Here is an 18,621-nt window from a genome sequence, read left to right as displayed (position 1 = left end):
CTCCATCCGGGACATGGAGAACCAAAACTGTGACATAAATCTCTATATGTCACTTGTTGGCTTGCAGATATGAAGTTTATCTTCTTGTGTTGAAAAACTCGCATTTTTCAGATGAAATACATCGCAGATCTGAGTGACATATTTAAATAATATTGTCTGGCTTTTTTTCGTGGTCTATCAGATATATTCCATTCAACTAGCATGATACTGAATGAGTCGAAGATGAGGAGCTGAATGGAATATATCTGATATACCACAAAAAAGCTATTATTATTATTATACATACACATTCCTTTCAGGTGTTCAACGCGTCTTTCTCTTTCAAAATTCTCTCAAAATCTTCCATATTTAACAAAGCAAACCTGGCAGCCATGTTTGTTTATAAATTGTCCCAGTCATTTGCTGGCACGTAAGTTTTACATCTCTGACGTGTGACATCATGTTGTCTTGACAACCATACAATATTGTAAACCATATTCAACGCTCATTCTCTATTGGGTAGAGTGACGTAATACATGTAGGATAAGCGATATGCTAACAATATTGCATGCTATCAAACCAAATGAATGAAACCAGCTAGAAGGGAATAGAACACGTTTTTATTCCATCAAAAAAGTGTCCTGTATGGATAATAATTCCCAATATTTCACTCCGATGACGTCACTCCCAGTGTTTTCCCGCTGACTAGATGTGCGTTGTCAAAACGTTGAACCGGTTCAAAGTTAAAATTCTTTTGATTAACTTGTGTTTTGTGTGCGTGTGTGGATGTGTCCATATAATATAAAGAACATTACACGGTGGCGCGAAGATATGAAGTTTATCTTCTCATGTTGAAAAATATATCACTCGTTCACTTCGCCTACTCGTGAATATGTTCACCACTTGAAGATAAACTTCATATCATTGCACCACCGTGTAATATCCTCTATAGATTTGTACTTATACAAAGTTACAGTACTGTATGTCCATGAATATACAATAACCAGGATTTTGTTACATGAGCATCAGATCAAAAATAAAAACATCACTGTGTGTTTTAAGAACATTTCATTCACATCGTGTGTCTGAGACAGACAGAAAGTTGATTTTTAACTTAACTTTTAAAATCCGTCAGAGTTCTTGGTTGGTTCTAAGGAAGAACTGTTAAAGCTTCTTTAAAGTAGTCTACACAGGGGTTTTTGGACGCTAAAAACTTTTAATTATCCTTTAAATACCCTTCAAGAACCCTTTTTTTTTTGCATGAACTGTCAGTGTACGTACAGTACATATAGACATGGTTACGCCAAATGAGTGTATTAATTTCTTCTTCATACCCAGAACGTTTTCAGTGTTTAAAATTGGAACGCTTGAAGAAAAATAGGTTCTTTGAAGGTTCTTGATTGGATGATTCAGGGCTGATACCGTACTGAACAGGTTCCACTTTGAATCTTTTCAGATAGAACCCAACAACAGTGTGTGTCCATATCAGAAAGAGGTTTTTTGGAAGCGAAGAATCCATAATTATTTGTTAAAGAACATTTGTTTGCGTAATTGGGTAAGAATTTGGTACAAAGTCCAAGTTGTGGGTACTTTTCTTCTTAACATGTAGCTAACCTCATCTCATCTCATCTCATTATCTGTAGCCGCTTTATCCTTCTACAGGGTCGCAGGCAAGCTGGAGCCTATCCCAGCTGACTACGGGCGAAAGGCGGGGTACACCCTGGACAAGTCGCCAGGTCATCACAGGGCTGACACATAGACACAGACAACCATTCACACTCACATTCACACCTACGCTCAATTTAGAGTCACCAGTTAACCTAACCTGCATGTCTTTGGACTGTGGGAGAAACCAGAGCACCCGGAGGAAACCCACGCGGACACGGGGAGAACATGCAAACTCCACACAGAAGGGCCCTCGCCGGCCCCGGGGCTCGAACCCAGGACCTTCTTGCTGTGAGGCGACAGCGCTAACCACTACACCACCGTGCCGCCCTGTAGCTAACCTTTCTTAGAATTTTTTAAAGGTACTTCAGCAGTTCTTTAATGTGTTATTTGTTAATTAATAGTCTGTGACTTAAAGCAGTTCCGCTTTGAACCCTTTCTTTAAACTTTCTTGCAACAGAGTTTCCATATCATAAAGGATTCCATGTAGAACGGCTATTATGAGGTGTAATTATCCAATAAACTTTTAAAACCCCTTTGAGAACCCATTTTTCTGTTAACTGGGCAAGTGTGCAGGAGAAACTCCATTTTATTTTCTTCTTGAAACCCAGAACCTGCCAGGAGTGTCGAAAGTACTTGGTGTTTTTGAACCGGTTGAGTTGATGAGAGCAGTATGTGCCAATTACAGAGTAAAAACATTTGAAGCAGTTGATTACCGAACATGTCCACACATATTATAATGTAGCACAAGCTTTAGCTGGAATTTTCTGGCACATGCTCCAGCTTTGAGAGGAATGAAAACAATCAGGAACTTCTTTGGAATTTAATGTTCACCTCAATCACAGTAAATTGGGTTTTGTCCCAGCTGGTCCTGGTTCAGAGTTTTGACGCATTATATTTTTATGTTTCATGGAGCAGGTTGAAGAAATGGTTAGTTTTGGTTATTATTCATTCATCCAAGACGCTACAGATGAACAGGATGATTTTCCCCCAAACAATAGATATTACAGATAATCTTCGTCATAAGAATCTTTTTTTTTTTCAAAATTATGTTTTTATGCAAATTAGGTTCCATCTAATTAAATACGTGAAAATTTGCATGCTTAATGAAATCTAAAATCGACAGAAAGACTTTTACAGTAAAGTTTGTTGGAGTAACTTTTCTTTGTTCTTTACTAAACATGCACTGTTAAAAAAAAAATTTTGTTTGTAATTTTTCAGTATAAAATCTTACATCAATCCAACAGTTGTGAGCATTTTAAGAAACTCTTCCAGGAAGGAAACCTTCTTATAAATAAGGATATGAGGAATGATCTAGAAACTGAGTTTTCTGGTTTTGGATATATTTAAAAAGAATGATTTTGAGGGGAAAAAATGGTTATAAAAATATGCAATGCAGATGAATTCACGTGCCATGTTGTGAAGTGGGCAGGGCCACTTCCAAAGTGTTGGAGAAGACATTCTAGATGCAAATTTATGCAAAAATCTAGCAAAAAAAATATTGGTGTATGATTTTTTTTTTGTCTTGACGTACAAAGAGCGATCACACTTGTAATTATCTTTATGGAATGATCTGATAGATGTCTATCCAGTATGATTTAAAAATGAAACAGAATCCAATTCCAGCACAGATCTGAGCAGGTCCAGGGTCCAGTCGTGGCTCTCTGGAAGTCTTGAGATTCAAACTCGAATTCTTAACATCTCTTAAGGTCTTAAAACTGTTTGCTAAAAGAACTTGGCAAGGGAGACGGATAAAATGACCACAGTGTACTTTATTAAATGAATTTGGTACTTTGTGTTGCATTAGAATCAAATAAAAATTTACAAAAATCCAATATATACAAAAATGTAATGCTCTTTTTGTATTACTCTTCAATATACAATAAAATCAGGTAACAGAGTCGATGCATTTTAAGCACTTTCATCACACAATGCAACTTAGACCAATAATGAACAGGTTTTTATCTTTTTTGCAATTTTTTTCCCATTTAATACGTCAAGTACACCACACTAGTTTAGATTTTAATCTGTATTACGCCAAATGGAACGGCCGTTTTCTTGGCGTTTCATCGTCGCGTTCTAGTCAACATACACCCTTTTTACGGTCAGGACTCAAAAAAAGGAATGTTTGTTTAAACATGTACATTTGCATACATTTATTTACAGTTGAACAGCCGTTTGTGGTTCACGGCTCTCGGAGAGCTTCTGAGAACATCTGTACACTGTATTAACTCGAACACGTCTATCCAAAGTTCATCAAACTACTGTACTGTGCTTGTACTAATTCCAAGTGCTCTGGTGGTAACCACTAATTAGACCAAAAAATATGGACTTTTTTCCCCTTATGGCATTTTATTTAATCTAATAATCTAATTCTAATGGTGAGGGACGACCATATATGTTATTCAATAGAACAAGTCGAATTTTTGAATCTGAGTCTGCGTACACATATCCAAGTAAAAAAAAAAAGCAAATAGTCACACTTTCTGCACCACTTTCATCAATTCAAAGCTTTTTCAAGCTGTAACAGTCATCATCATCATCATCATCATCATGTCTTTTGATCGTTAGATTGCAAAATCAGCTCATTTGTTGTCGTGTAAAATCCACCTGCAGTCGAAGCACAGTAACTCAAATGAAATGAAGAAAAAAATGAGATGGACACAACTTTGCAACATCACCGGCATGAGAAGTGTGAAGAAAGTTAAAAAAGCCACGCCAGTGAAAGATTATTTAAGGCAAATAAAAGCTACAGAAGCAGCAATGAATGAATGAATGAACAAACAAACACGTGATCTCCCTGACAGTCCTATGTTGCGTTTAAAATATCTGAAGTCCCAGTTGTGAGCTCGGATTTTCTAATGAGTTGGGAATAAACAGAAGAACCCCCACGTGGCCACATCTTCATGTTACAACTTACAACTACATGACTTCATTTGGCAGCAGAATCCAATCCAGGGTTCAGATCCATCCTCAACGACCCGACATTGGCTCTTGCAACCTTCCAGGCACCACCACAGAACCTTGAGGTACCACTTGCTGTATTTCCTGTTAATAACTTCCATCCTAGGCCCATCGAACACATCTACTTTATTTACCAAGACCAACAGATGGAGATGCTCTGTTTACTACACCATCTTGAGGTAGGTTATTACCATTTATAGTCTTTTCAGAGAGACAGAAATGGTAGTTAATGGTTATTTTATTAAAATAAATCTAAATCCAATGATACAGTAATACATGTGTGATGATGTCACACATCCTGCTAGTTAACTACATATAACTTTTACAATATAGATACACTCTTACAAAGTTAAAAAGTTCATTCGAGTACTTCCCTATGAGAAAAGGTTCCAGACATGAGGTCAAGAATCCTTAATTATCCAATAAACCCTTAAAGAACCTTTGATGAACCTTTTTTTTTCTAAGAGTCTACCAAGGACAAAGACAGTTTGCTAAATTTGAAATACATGGCAGGTTCTAGGTACTAAGAAGAAACATAATTGCCAATAATTTGGTACCACGCATATACAGTTAATACCTACTGTACACTCTTAAAAAAAAGAAGTGGGTTCTTTAAGGGTTCCCTTAACAATCCAAATAACCTTTGAGGAACACTAAGTGTTTGGAATTGGAATGGTTAGCTTACTGAAGTAAGATCAAACCTTAATACTACAGTATTACAGTCCTGAAATGTGTTCCAACTGCACTGAAGCATAACTTTTAAAGAACCCTCATCACTAAGGTTCCATCTAGTATCCTTAAAGGGTTTGCCCCTTGAGAGAAACCCATGAGGGTTCTAGGAAGAACCCCATAACGGGGGTGGGGTGTTCATGTAGAAACCTTTAGAAAGCTTGAAGTGTCAAGAATCCAAAGAGCCCCTAGTGAGGAAATTTTTAAAGAGTGTACTTCCTGCTTCCTGTCCGTTAGTTACCGGACCAACAAGTGGACTGGTTAACAAGCACAGGAGTCCTTTTGGGATCCTCTCCATACAGCTACAGCACTAAAACGGTGACCAGTATTTCATCCATCAAATCAGAGAATCATCAAGTTCCAAGGGAAGTCATTTTTTCAATGTGTTTTTCAACTCCAGTCAAAACAGACAGAAGTCTACCTTCACAGTTCTGCTCTAGCTTCACCCTAAACACACTCCCTCACTGATCCTGCTGCCCATTATTACCAATTTGCCTTGTTAACTTGCCCATTTACACCTCCTTATTTGTCTCTAATCTTGGCAAAGTTCTGAGTTCCACAGTGGACAATGATCATTACTTCTTAATAGCAAATGTTTTGTACAAAGTCTAGGCAGTTCTTCAACCTTTTCAGGAACACATACCCCTTTTCCACCAAAGCAGTTTGAGGATTTGAATAGTTTGAATCTGGTGCCTAATCATGAACCAGAACCAGCCTAATCTTCACGTTTTGACAGCCAAAGAACTGGCTCACTGCTGGTTGACTGGTTCAAGAATGGCACCAACATTCTGGTAGTCTAGAACCAAGAACCTCTTATGTCAGCAGCTGGGGGCAGGATTAGTATGACCAACAAGACCAACTAAAACTTTATGTCTAGTCTGCCTAATCCAGTAGTCCACCATTGTTGTTATTGTTGTTGTGCACTAGCATTGCTGGGAAAGCGGCGATATATACACAGATGTATACAGCAACATAATGATGTGGCACTATGATGACTCCACATCCAATTGAGGATGTCAACAGCAGGGCATCTGATGGTGGTCTGTGGCAGATTAATCCATTGGAGTCAATGATACAGCCACCTCGATGGCATCCAGAGGAACCAAAATACTGGTCAACGGATGGCACCACCAGACTAGTTAGTTGTCACTGTGGGACAATTTCCCTATCCATCAAGTACATTGCACTTCTGTGCACCACTTGAGTCCAGGTTTGGAAGTCCAGAGAGGCCATCGGTAGGGGCACTATACCATTTGTCTTATTTTTTTGTGCAAGGCGTGTTGTGAGAGGAGTTTTTGGAAGGCGTGGAGAGTCCTGCAGGCCTTGCAGCCCACAAACACGCTTGCCAAAAATAAAATGAAGTCAACATTGAAAACGATGGAGTACAGAAGAAGAGCCTGTGAAAAAGCAAACCAGTTCTTTGAAGGTGCACAAATTAAATTAACTCCGAACCGGCACTAGCACCAGCCCAGAACTTACACCTAGTTTGTGTTCGTGGAAAGGGGCCATCAGTAACTTTTCCAGTCGAGGAAACAGGGGCAATTTTAGTTGGTACGTTTCTGTCGCTGAGGAACCAATGGTACCAGAGGTTACTGAAGTAATCATTGCTGATTTTTCAAAATGCAAGCTTTCCAGAACCACCCACAGACCAGATTACCAAACGTCCTGCAATGTGGTGGAAATGCAAAAACAGAACCCCATCCAGCAAACATTTAATTCTCCTTCAGGGTTATTCTAGAACTTTTTTCGAAACATATCTTCTGACTCACGTAGGCTAATGTTATGATTGCACTGATCCAGTCTATGATGCAATATCAATATCAGAGTTCCTACTATCAACTGATACCTGATACAGCTGTCTTTACAGTAACTAACTCTGCTCTTGCCAAGTTATGAAATAACAGGGTGAGCTTTGAGCTCTAAACACATCACGTGTTCAGAGCATAACGTACGCCAGGGGGTCAGGGATCAATGTGAAATCCAATTCAAAATGAAACGAATACAGTGTGAGAAGCCAACATTGGTACATCCTCATTTCATATACCGTAGATCACAAAAGCTCCAGATTTATATGCAGGAATAAAACTAATCAAAGAAATCAAAGAAGCAAATCGAGGGACATTCAGTACATGATTGAAGAACCACTATATGGAGTTACAGAATAACTTAAATTTGGGAGAAAGACCATGTTTGACATAATCCAGAACTCTAACCCAAGTTCTCGGAGCTCATCTCACTTTTTATAGTTCCACAATCACTCTTGTTGTCTTTTAGTTGACAGTGTGGTCTACATTCTCAAATTCTGATTTCTACGCAAATGATTTGTATGCAAAACGTTTGGGAATGATCACAAATGCTTGAGTGACGTTTTGGAATTTGACTACATCATAGAAAGGTATTAAGGGATGACATGCCAAACCGAGATTTGTTTAAGGGGACATTATGAGGACACCAGTGCTGACAGGACCAGGTCAGTGAACTCCAGCGGCTCTAGAATGAGCAGTTACACAACCTGAACCTGAACACCAACAACATCACTGAGAAAACAGATCGTCTCTAATGTTGACACAATGGCTGATCAAACAAAAACAGGGAAGGTTTCATGGTAAAGCTGCCATCGAAACACACGCATGGACTTTTCAGTATATAAAATTAGATCCAAATCAGATTCAGGAATTTCCAGGCTTCTTGGGAAAGGTTTTGGTGCTTTCTATACTTCAGTGAGGTAAAAATGTTCACGTTGCTCATAATGCTCATAATTCTTCGGGTAGTTGTATCATGTCTTGCTGAGGGAGGTTTTTGGAGGTTATTTGAATTAATGTCTTGCTCAGATTTTTATAATGATCTATCATTGTAAAAAATAAGGGAACAAAAAACAATGAAAATGCTGATTGCAAAGAAACAAAGGAACTGAGTCTGGCTAGAGGACATGGGTATGTGTGTGTGTGTGTGTGTGGTGGGGTCATTGGATCTTTGAATATTTTTACAATTTACACATCATTATTTGACTAAAAAGTCTTGCTCAACAATACACAATTCTTATGCTTGTGTCACACATTGGTGTTTCAGCCTTGCGTATGTACGGCGTAAGAAAGGAACATTACAGCATTGCCAGCTTACGTAGCTAATACTCTAGGATGCGTAACACGATCTCCTTTTACGCCAGGGTGCGGCGTATTTTTAAGTCCGCACTTAAAAATCCGTAGCAGCTTTGATATGTCATGTGTACGCCGTAAAAATGAAAGCTATGCAGCAGTGACGCAGCGGGAACATTGCTCGATCACCTATTACGCCGGGCGAACGCTTTAGTTGATGTGTGTCTGATGAAGGTAGCTCTGGGGCTGGCTGGATGGATGCGGCTGATGTCTTCCCTCTTCCCTTGGGTCCTGACTTCTTTGCTGGCATGATGCTTTCTTGACTGTGACAAAGGACAATGACCGTAGCATGGGGCCCCCTTTTATACCCACCTGTGAACGCCACAGATACGCCGCAGCAACGTCACACGTAAGAGCAAAATGCCACGCCAACGAAACGGTTATGCCGTGGCAACACATCATACGCCACACATACGCCTCAGTATGCCATAACTTGACGTTCCTTGAACCCCATACAAACCCCAGATACGCCACAGTAACGCCACACATACGCCGTGCACGTCACAGGACTTTAATTTTGGACAAAATACGCCTCATTTCTTGGCGTTTGACCCACACACCACTTACGTGGCAAGATACGAGAAAGTGTGACACAAGCATTAATAATATCAGTGTCAGGATTTGACAGGATTCAGATTTAAAGCTCATCTCATCGCATCGAAACATTTGACCGAAATTCTAATTTGTAAATTTGATTGTAAATCGAATAACTGTGCAATCGTACAGTAGTTCCCGTCACACAGTTAATGGCATACAGTGAAGCATTGTGAAGTTCAAAACAACAAGCGTAAACCACATTGCAGTGTGCATGCTACCGGTACGCATGTGCCCGATATTAAACTTTCAGACTACAGTATGTGAAATGATCAAACTTTTATCGCAGATCATTATGACATCATCATTACACTGTTACTGGGTGATTAAAAAGCAATCCTCGAGTCATGCTAGTTAACTAGAAATTTGCGATTTTAGGTCTGCCTGCAAGATAGGTTTGACTTGGAATCTGAATGGGAAGATTGGCGCCAAAAATGGTTTGGTTCACTTCGTAAAGACAGACCTGAATTAGAATTTTTGACTGTGGCGAGCAACATGGTGATGAGAAAGAAACTATGCTGAAGAAGCTTCTAAGACCAAGCTAGCCAACAACCATAAAAAGTAAAAACACAAAGCGCTCATACCTGAGTTTCTCGACTCCAGGATTTTTCCAAGATTTTCCTGCTCCACACACACCTGATCCTGAACTAATTATTAGCTCTCTACAAGCTAGATCACGTGTTTTAGTAGCTGGGAAAATCTGAAATGATGCAGGGCGCTAAAATATTTACTGTCTAATCCTGCTCCCTGGACATGCTACCACTTTTATGGAATAATTTATAGTTGGGTCAGGAACTGTTTTATAAAATTTCATGCATGCATGGTGAGAAAATGAATCTCTGCTGTAGAAAATACAACCTTTCAAGGTTCCTCCAAAGGAAAACCTGAAGAGTCGTTCATTATGGGAAAGTTTGGGAGTCTGAAGTTCCAACTTCACAATTAACTTTCCATTTCTCTATTCCTCCACTAGTGATTTAAGTAGGTTTCCACACTCACCACCGTCCTGTCTCTTCCTACCAATCAGTACATCCTGCTTTCTGGTGTACATGGCTATCGAGTGCGAAGCCCAAGTTCTCAGAGTTCTCCACATTGTTCACAGTTCCACTATGATGCTTCATGTCACTTTGTTGAGGGCGTGATCTGCACTCATGATCTACTCCAAAAGTGCAGGTTATAAATCAAAATTCATGCCCAGCTGCTTTTGTAAATTCACTGACAAAAAACTTTCATGACTAGACCATTGGATGGGATGGCAGTTCTAGCCAATGTTATGTCATTTAACATTTCTTCAAACTATTATTTGGTCAACCAAAACCAAATGGAGAATGTGATTGGTCCTAGGAATGGGATGGTAATAAACACTTCAAAAATGATGGTGCAGTGGGGTGCACTGTTACAGTCCATGTGGTGGTTCTTTGGGTTTCTTAGTTTTGTCCCACCTCCCAAAACTGCCAGTAGGTGAACCGATCTAATCTACATTACCCCTAGATGTGAAGGAGTGTGTAATATCCTGCAATGGAATGGCGTCCCATCCAGGGTGTTTTCCCACCTCATACAAAGTTTTCCAAGGAGAGGTTTCAGATCCACCACAGCCCTGACCAGGATGGACTGGTTACTAAGGATGAATGAATGAATGAAAATACCAGACAGCCTTGATCTCAACTCAATGCAGGGCTCATGTTAAAAAATCTTTGTGTCCACACTGTGTCAAATCATGATTTATTGTTTAATGAAATATTAGGAATATTGGGAATAATGGCACATGCCTAGTGCACACACAAAGCAATCAAAATCCTGACAGAAAACCAAAGAAAATGATGTCACACATCTAAAGAAGACAACAGACACCCTTGTCCGAGTCTAACAGTGCAGGACATCAGGATTGCGTCAAGAACTTCAGACTTGTACCATTATTTTCTCCCAGACCAGGAACCATTTTTGCTGCGCTCAAGTCTTGTGCTTGTCGTACTGCGTCCTCTCCCGGCGTTCCCGTACGTCTTTGCTGTCTTCTGACCTCCTATAAAAAGATACTAAGAAGCACTTTCAACTTAAAGAGACCAGATTTTTTTCTTTCCTATACAGATGAGCTGTTTGGCAGATTTAAAGATACAGTGTTGTAATTCTATAGACGCCGTGTCTGGTACTGCCGAGCGAATACACACCTACACACACTCACGGGCACAATCATAATCATAAACACTCGTACGAGTTCACACAGACTCAAGCAGAACACTGTATCTTTAATCTTTTGGAGGTGGAATCCATCCTGGCTCCGATGAGTGCTTGGCTGCTGTGGATTGCTCTGTGTTGTGTGTGTTTCTCAGTACATAACGTGTGTGTGAGCGTTTCTTGAGAGATCCATATCAGCCAGCATGAGCCGAGCTGCCAGGAAGTGTTTTCTTGGCCTGGTTCCTTCTCCAGGAGAGAAGAAGTTGTGTGATCGAGCCTGGGTCAGTCCCCCATGGCTTTCTTTCATTCACTTTTATTTTATACAATATTCAAGTAGATGATTGAAACGCTGCCCTGTTTTTTGTTTTGTTTTTTATGTACAGTTACTGGCAGAGACTCCAGGTCCATCATGTCCACTATGGAGTCCAGTATGGACCAGGAATTTTTTGGCACTGTGAGAGTTTTGCTGATATCAGACGACTCATGGGTTTCAGCACCCCTCACCCTGGCGAGTTTCTTTTTGTCTTCATGAGTTTTATCAGCATGAGACTGGGTCACTTGTTTGATCTGTTGTCCAACATGACAGATAGTGTCACAATGTCAGGATTCCATAATGGATAAATTCCATCGCTTCATGAATGAGCAATGCATTATGGCAGACTTGTAACTGAAAGGCCTGAACAACACGAAATATATTTTGATGACCGGAAATGAACAATGTAGAGGAGTTAACTCTACTGAATAAGCTTATGAATGGCCTGTTGTGTTGGCAGACTAGATATCTGTTCAACACCAAGGGGAAAAAAACTATATTCCCTGATGAGTTAAAAATAAAATGGGGAAAACCTGAATTAATGGAACAAAAAAAAAGATTAAAAAATACCAATCCTTACACCAGTGAACATGTGCCTATTTCTTTGTTTTTATATTTTATTCTTTTTTTTTTCATTTTTATTTTTATTTTTTGCAATCCATGACAATCAACATCATGGCTAAATGCTATGGGCTTGATAGTCCCACTCTGCTAGTCAATGTTATTGCCACAGTCCTGCTGTTAATGGATGATAACCTATAAGATTCCACGCACCAAGTTGTGGAAAATTGGGTGAGCTACAACGTGGTCTCATACTCCAGCCTCTCCTGGATGAGCATGTCATCCTTGTACTGCAGTCGAGGTGGTGTAGGTGAGTTAGCGATAGCCAAGATGGCTCTGCGTATGCCACGGTCCAGCACGTGTCTTTCCCAGGCTGGGTATCGGTTCCTGCATACGTCTATTCTGATCACGGTTTCCTCCACGCGAGGAGTGCGAGAGGATGGCGTGGACGTAGCTGTGGGACGTACTTGAAAAACAGGAGCGCATCCGTCTCGCTCGGCATACTTAGCATCGCGATCAGCGTCCCTTGCAAGCGTGCCACCCCTGTTGGAGCGAAGAGAATTGGTAGCACCTTCGGTTGGCATGGTGAAGCCGGTGGTGACGTTGGTATCATCCAGCTGGCTCAGGCTGGCCGAGCGTCCAAATCGTGGTCCGTTAGGATGGAAGAAAGCGTAGTACATGAGCATGAAGACGATTCCTGTGAAGAAGCTAGAGAAAATGACGCACAGGGCGGGAACAGCAAAGGTATCGGTGCTCAGTGGTGAGTGGTAGAGATACCAGAGTGCACTGAGCGCTGCGTTTTCCAACAAGATGACCAAGTAGTAGATGAAGAGGCGGCAGCGTGTGCGGCCCTCCTTTACATTGAACCAGCTGAAGATGTAGATGATCCCCACCACCATGTCAAAAACAATCTCCTCCCACTTTGTGACGCAGAACTCGGTCTCGCAGTGCACAATCCAGAAGGTCATAATGCACCAATGCAGCACAATAAAAATTCCAAAGTAGAGCTGGAACACGGAGGCGAACAGGGCAAAGGTCACAACACGTGCCGCGATGGTGAAGAAGTGCCAGCAGAATTGGATGATGACGGCCAGGTAGCTGACAGGTTTCTTGTCATCACGTGAATCCCGTAAAGCTTTCTGGTAGGATGCCAGAGCCCAAGCCAAGGACACCAGAGAGGCAGCGGCAGTCATTCCTGAAACCAAATGAGAGAAAAAAATATCCATATATATACTGTATGTGACCTGTTAAAAGGAAACCCAATCGTTTGTGTAAAAAAGATATTTCTTTATTACAGGGACAGTTGACTGGATAATGATGCTGATTAGCCATAGCTAATAATGGGGTCACACTTTACTAAACAGTTCACTAAACAATTCTAACACGGCAAACCACAAGACAATGCGCAATGCTAACCAACCTACGTTCACTGCTTATTTACAATATTAGCATTTGTGAATAAAAAAATGAAGCTAACAGGAAACCATTTGTACAGTAAAATCTTTTCCTATAATGTGAGTGCAAACGAGCTTCAGATTTCACCTCAGAAACAAAACATTTTAAATTCAAACTTTACAGTATGTAGTGCTTTACTCAACAATGCTAGCATGATGATGCATTGCTAATATCTAAGCTAGGAATCATTATGCTAGCATTGTTCAGCAAAACAATATACTGGATAGATTAGCATTTTCATACATGTCAACCTATACGGAATGTCCATATTTTATACGGATTTGATTCAATAAATGTAGTATACGGGCGTATAAATAAAGTTATACGGATTCTTTAAAAAAACTTCAATATTTATTTAGAGCTATAATCAATTCCCACGATGATAAAAGCGCGCATAACGTTTACAAACGTACTGTACACCACAGAGAGCCAGTAAAGAGTCTTATGAAATCGCGCGTTATCTTGTGGTAGCGAGACTTCGTTCCACTTTTGATCATGTGCACACCGCATTGCGAGAATCCCGACAACCGGGAAGTCATAGACATATAAACATAGACGCCGCCTTCTGCGTAGAATCATACGTCATCCTCGCCGCCATATTGGATGTGGCAAAGTGGAGATTCTTCAGCCGTCTCTGGTATAGCGTCTAGACAGTAGCCGAGAATAAAGATGCCTCATTCATGTGCTGCATTTAACTGTACCAACAGGTTTACCGTCCAAACGAGATCACATGGGATTACCTTTCACAGGTGAGACTGGAAAAATACTTTTCATTGTATTTGGTCATTATAACGTAATTTTACGAACAGATTTTCCTGACTTTGTGGCTAATATGAAGTCTCGTGCATAATAGCCGCTCGGTGAAACCTGTCTCCAAACAACGAAGTATTTCCTTTGTAACTACACTGATAACACTTTGTGTTTTTGTCAAACATTGGAGCTTTGTATTCATTCTGAAGGTTTATTGTTATTAATATTGAATAAAAAGTAACTGGGATATCTCTCATCTCATCTCATTATCTGTAGCCGCTTTATCCTGTTCTACAGGGTCGCAGGCAAGCTGGAGCCTATCCCAGCTGACTACGGGCGAAAGGCGGGGTACACCCTGGACAAGTCGCCAGGTCATCACAGGGCTGACACATAGACACAGACAACCATTCACACTCACATTCACACCTACGCTCAATTTAGAGTCACCAGTTAACCTAATCTGCATGTCTTTGGACTGTGGGGGAAACCGGAGCACCCGGAGGAAACCCATGCGGACACGGGAAGAACATGCAAACTCCGCACAGAAAGGCCCTCACCGGCCACGGGGCTCGAACCCGGACCTTCTTGCTGTGAGGCGACAGCGCTAACCACTACACCACCGTGCCGCCCATGTGATATATCATTGTTAATCATAACTGGGATATATCATTGTTAATTATCATTCAAATTTTAGGTACATTATTTTAATTTGCATCTTATACGGATTTTATAAGGGAAATACGGATTTTGGAGGTTGGTTATACAGGTTTGATTGACCAAAGGTTGACATGTATGCATTTTCATTTATTAGTATTCCTTTTAAAACAGTCTACAGAAAAGAATGACAAAATGTTCTTAGTTGTTTATATATATATGAGTGATTCCACGCTTATGGGTACTGAAATGGGGACATGAACTTATTCACCTAAAACCATTTCTTTTTTTACCATCAGGTCACAAAACATGTAATCTTTAATGAATGATATGTTAAAAGATAACTTTAATTTTCTGAGATGTAATAAAAACATATTTATATGCCAAAGTCAAGCCTATGAGTTCCAAAATGATGTCTGTTACATTACTTCTGTTACGATTGTCCATCTCGCGTCTGTTACAAATTAATTACAATCTAGCTATATACCATGTTAATCTTATTGAAAGAATGTGTATGTTTATTCTACTACACGTTTATTAATTATATTTGCTAAAACATCACCTTCCTATGTTTCAAAAAGTAATTCTACATTGTTAAAATTGAGAATATATATGTCCACAACACTTCTGTTACGTTCTGACTTTGGCATATAAATATGTTTTTATTACATCTCAGAAAATTAAAGTTATCTTTTAACATATCATTCATTAAAGATTACATGTTTTGTGACCTGATGGTAAAAAAAAAAAGAAATGGTTTTAGGTGAATTTTTAAAAATAAGTTCATGTCCCCATTTCAGTACCCATAAGCGTGGAATCACTCATATATATATATATATATTTTTTTTTTTTTTGGGGGGGGAATGCTATTAAGATGAGCTAATCACGATGATTTGAAACTAATCTAACATGATAGGGCCTTTTGGTTTGGAGTAAATATACACCAGGAGAAGAGCAGGTGGTCCATCAAATCCGCAAATACATTTATTCTTTATTACATCTTCAAGCATTCATAGCTCCTGAGTACACAAGTGCTAATAAAAAAGAACAGGCTAATAAAAGGTGGTAACTGTGGTTCATTCATCCTGTTTCATATACTGATTCTGTGGAATTGCAAATCCTGAGTTGCGCCGAGGCTTCAAACGAAATTGGAACTGAAATGTGGAGAATGAATCATGAGGTGGGTTTGAACATCATTAGCTCCGTCGAGTCTCCTCAGAGGAATGCCTTATTTACACTCGTAGATCAACTCTATGATGTCTGAGTATGACGCTAACTGCACGGCAGCTTGGTGATGACTGAGGCAGTGGATTACGGGAGAAAATTCCACTTGACGTTGTCTACAAAAGACAAAAGCCAGGACTAGAAGCAGGAGAAACCTGAATTTATAGCAAAGACACAGAGAGAGAGAGAGAGAGAGAGAGAGAGAGAGAGAGAGAGACTCCGGATATCGATGAAGAGAAGGGTACCATGGTTACAAGGAGCTCATAGTGATGAAGCAATCGCTCTCCAGGAAGAAGAGATGAGGACGGAGAGAAAGAAAGAGAAATCGGGACAGAGGTACACAGAAAACTTAAGTAATTAATTTAAAAAATCAAATACTTTTTATTTTTTTATTGTTATTATATGTCTGTTTCACATTTTTTGACCTACTCATGCACTTTCTTATGAAGTACACGGATAAACTCTAAATTGGTGACTCAGAGTCTTCAGAAAGTAATATTTCATAAAAACGCCTAACTAGCAGAAGATATAACCTTCAGCCATTTTGCCCATCTAGCTTTATCAGTACATGTGTAAAGTACTAAAGCAGTATCTTTAAGCTTTAATGTAGCTTAGCTTCTTTTTCCTCATCGATTAACTTTTTACTTTAACTAATGCTAAGTGCAGTACATTTTCAAAACTAAAGAAATAATGAGATGGGCAGGACGTGAGAGAGAAAACAAGGAATAACGTGACAGCAGGAGACTGAAAAGGAAGGAATAGAAAGGGAGAAAGGGAGACAGAGCGATGTTTCGGGTTCCAGAAAAGAAGCGCGATCCGCCTCACTTTCTGCTCTCGCGCTCACTCTTCCACAGCGATCACACTGCCACGGGACATGAAGCGTAACTCAGATAAAGGCCCAGACTGCAATCAGAAACTACACACACTTAACCTGATTTCAGGAAGTCACACTTCACCAACACACCATCTGTCTGGATTTATATGTGAGGAGAATAAAATTTAGGAAAAGGTCCAGTGCAAATCCGATGGAGTACACGTGGATATGATGTGTGTTTCATCAAGGTCAGACTGAGTCAGCTGTAAAAACTCAGCTCACACGAGCATCTGATTCTCTGAGGGAGTGAAAGGTTTTAAACTCAAGTGCTTCTGCTCTTTTCTAGCGCTTTTGTTGGAGGTGCTGTGCAGAACTTGTGCACTCATGAAGGTTGATGAATGTTCTTTTGTGAGAAGATTTTGTTCCTAAAGCAGGTTTTAAGTCCACAGATTTCTGTGATGTCTCATAATGAAGCTCACAAACTGTAGAGCTTCTGCATGCTCTATATAAACTAACTACATGATTACCAACTGAAGAATTTGCATGTTATTATTTAGATCTGTTAAAATGTGATTCACTATTGAGCAAACGGTTCGACTTTACAAATTAGACAAAGGCCACACCTCCTTCAATTAGACTGGCAGATGCAAAGACCACACCTCCTTCACTTAGACTGGCAGATGCAAAGGCCACACCTCCTTCAATTAGACTGGCAGATGCAAAGGCCACACCTCCTTCAATTAGACTGGCAGATGCAAAGGCCACACCTCCTTCATTTAGACTGGCAGATGCAAAGGCCACACCTCCTTCATTTAGACTGGCAGGTGCAAAGGTCGCACCTCCTTTACTTAGAATGACAGGTTCAAAGGCCATACCTTCTTCACTTAGACTGAAAGGTAGAGGCCACACCTCCTTCACTTAGACTTATAGGCTCAAAGGCCACACCTCCTTCACTTAAACTGGCAGGCTCAAAGGCCACACCTCCTTCACTTAGACTGAAAGGTACAGAGGCCACACCTCCTTTACTTCGATTTACAAGCGCAAAGGCCACACCTCCTTCACTTCGATTTACAGGCTCAAAGACCACACCTCCTTCACTTCAATTTACTGGCTCAAAGGCCACACCTTCTTCACTTAGACTGAAAGGTACAGAGGCCACACCTCCTTCACTTTGATTTACAAGTGCAAAAGCCACACCTCCTTCACTTAGACTGACAGGTTCAAAGGCCACACCTCCTTCACTTAGACTGACAGACTCAAAGGCCACACCTCCTTCACTTCAATTTATAGGCTCAAAGACCACACCTCCTTCACTTAGACTGAAAGGTACAGAAGCCACACCTCCTTAACTTAGACTGACAGGCTCAAAGGCCACACCTCCTTCATTTAGACTGAAAGGTACACAGGCCACACCTCCTTCACTTCAATTTATAGGCTCAAAGGCCACACCTCCTTCACTTAGACTGAAAGGTACAGAAGCCACACCTCCTTAACTTAGACTGACAGGCTCAAAGGCCACACCTCCTTCATTTAGACTGAAAGGTACAGTGGCCACACCTCCTTCACTTAGACAGACATGCTCAAAGGCCGGCCAC

At 40.4% G+C, this 18,621-nt stretch overlaps 1 protein-coding gene across 2 annotated transcripts in view; it reads right to left on the bottom strand.

Annotated features, from left to right (window-relative positions):
* Positions 1-12,111: 12,111 nt before the first annotated feature.
* xkr4 (XK related 4) overlaps positions 12,112-18,621 on the bottom strand; it is a 93,044-nt gene continuing 86,534 nt past the window's right edge. For both annotated transcript variants that reach the window (XM_060905622.1, XM_060905621.1), the window contains one exon: positions 12,112-13,324. In XM_060905622.1, the coding sequence (XP_060761605.1) occupies positions 12,366-13,324 (959 nt within the window). In that variant the 3' untranslated portion in view covers positions 12,112-12,365. The remainder of the gene's footprint in view (positions 13,325-18,621) is intronic.

This window comes from Neoarius graeffei, chromosome 23 (genome assembly GCF_027579695.1).
Source record: "Neoarius graeffei isolate fNeoGra1 chromosome 23, fNeoGra1.pri, whole genome shotgun sequence".
Lineage (NCBI taxonomy): Eukaryota > Metazoa > Chordata > Actinopteri > Siluriformes > Ariidae > Neoarius > Neoarius graeffei.
The sequence above is the reverse complement of the archived record's forward strand: the minus strand, read 5'-3'. Positions and strand labels throughout refer to the sequence as shown.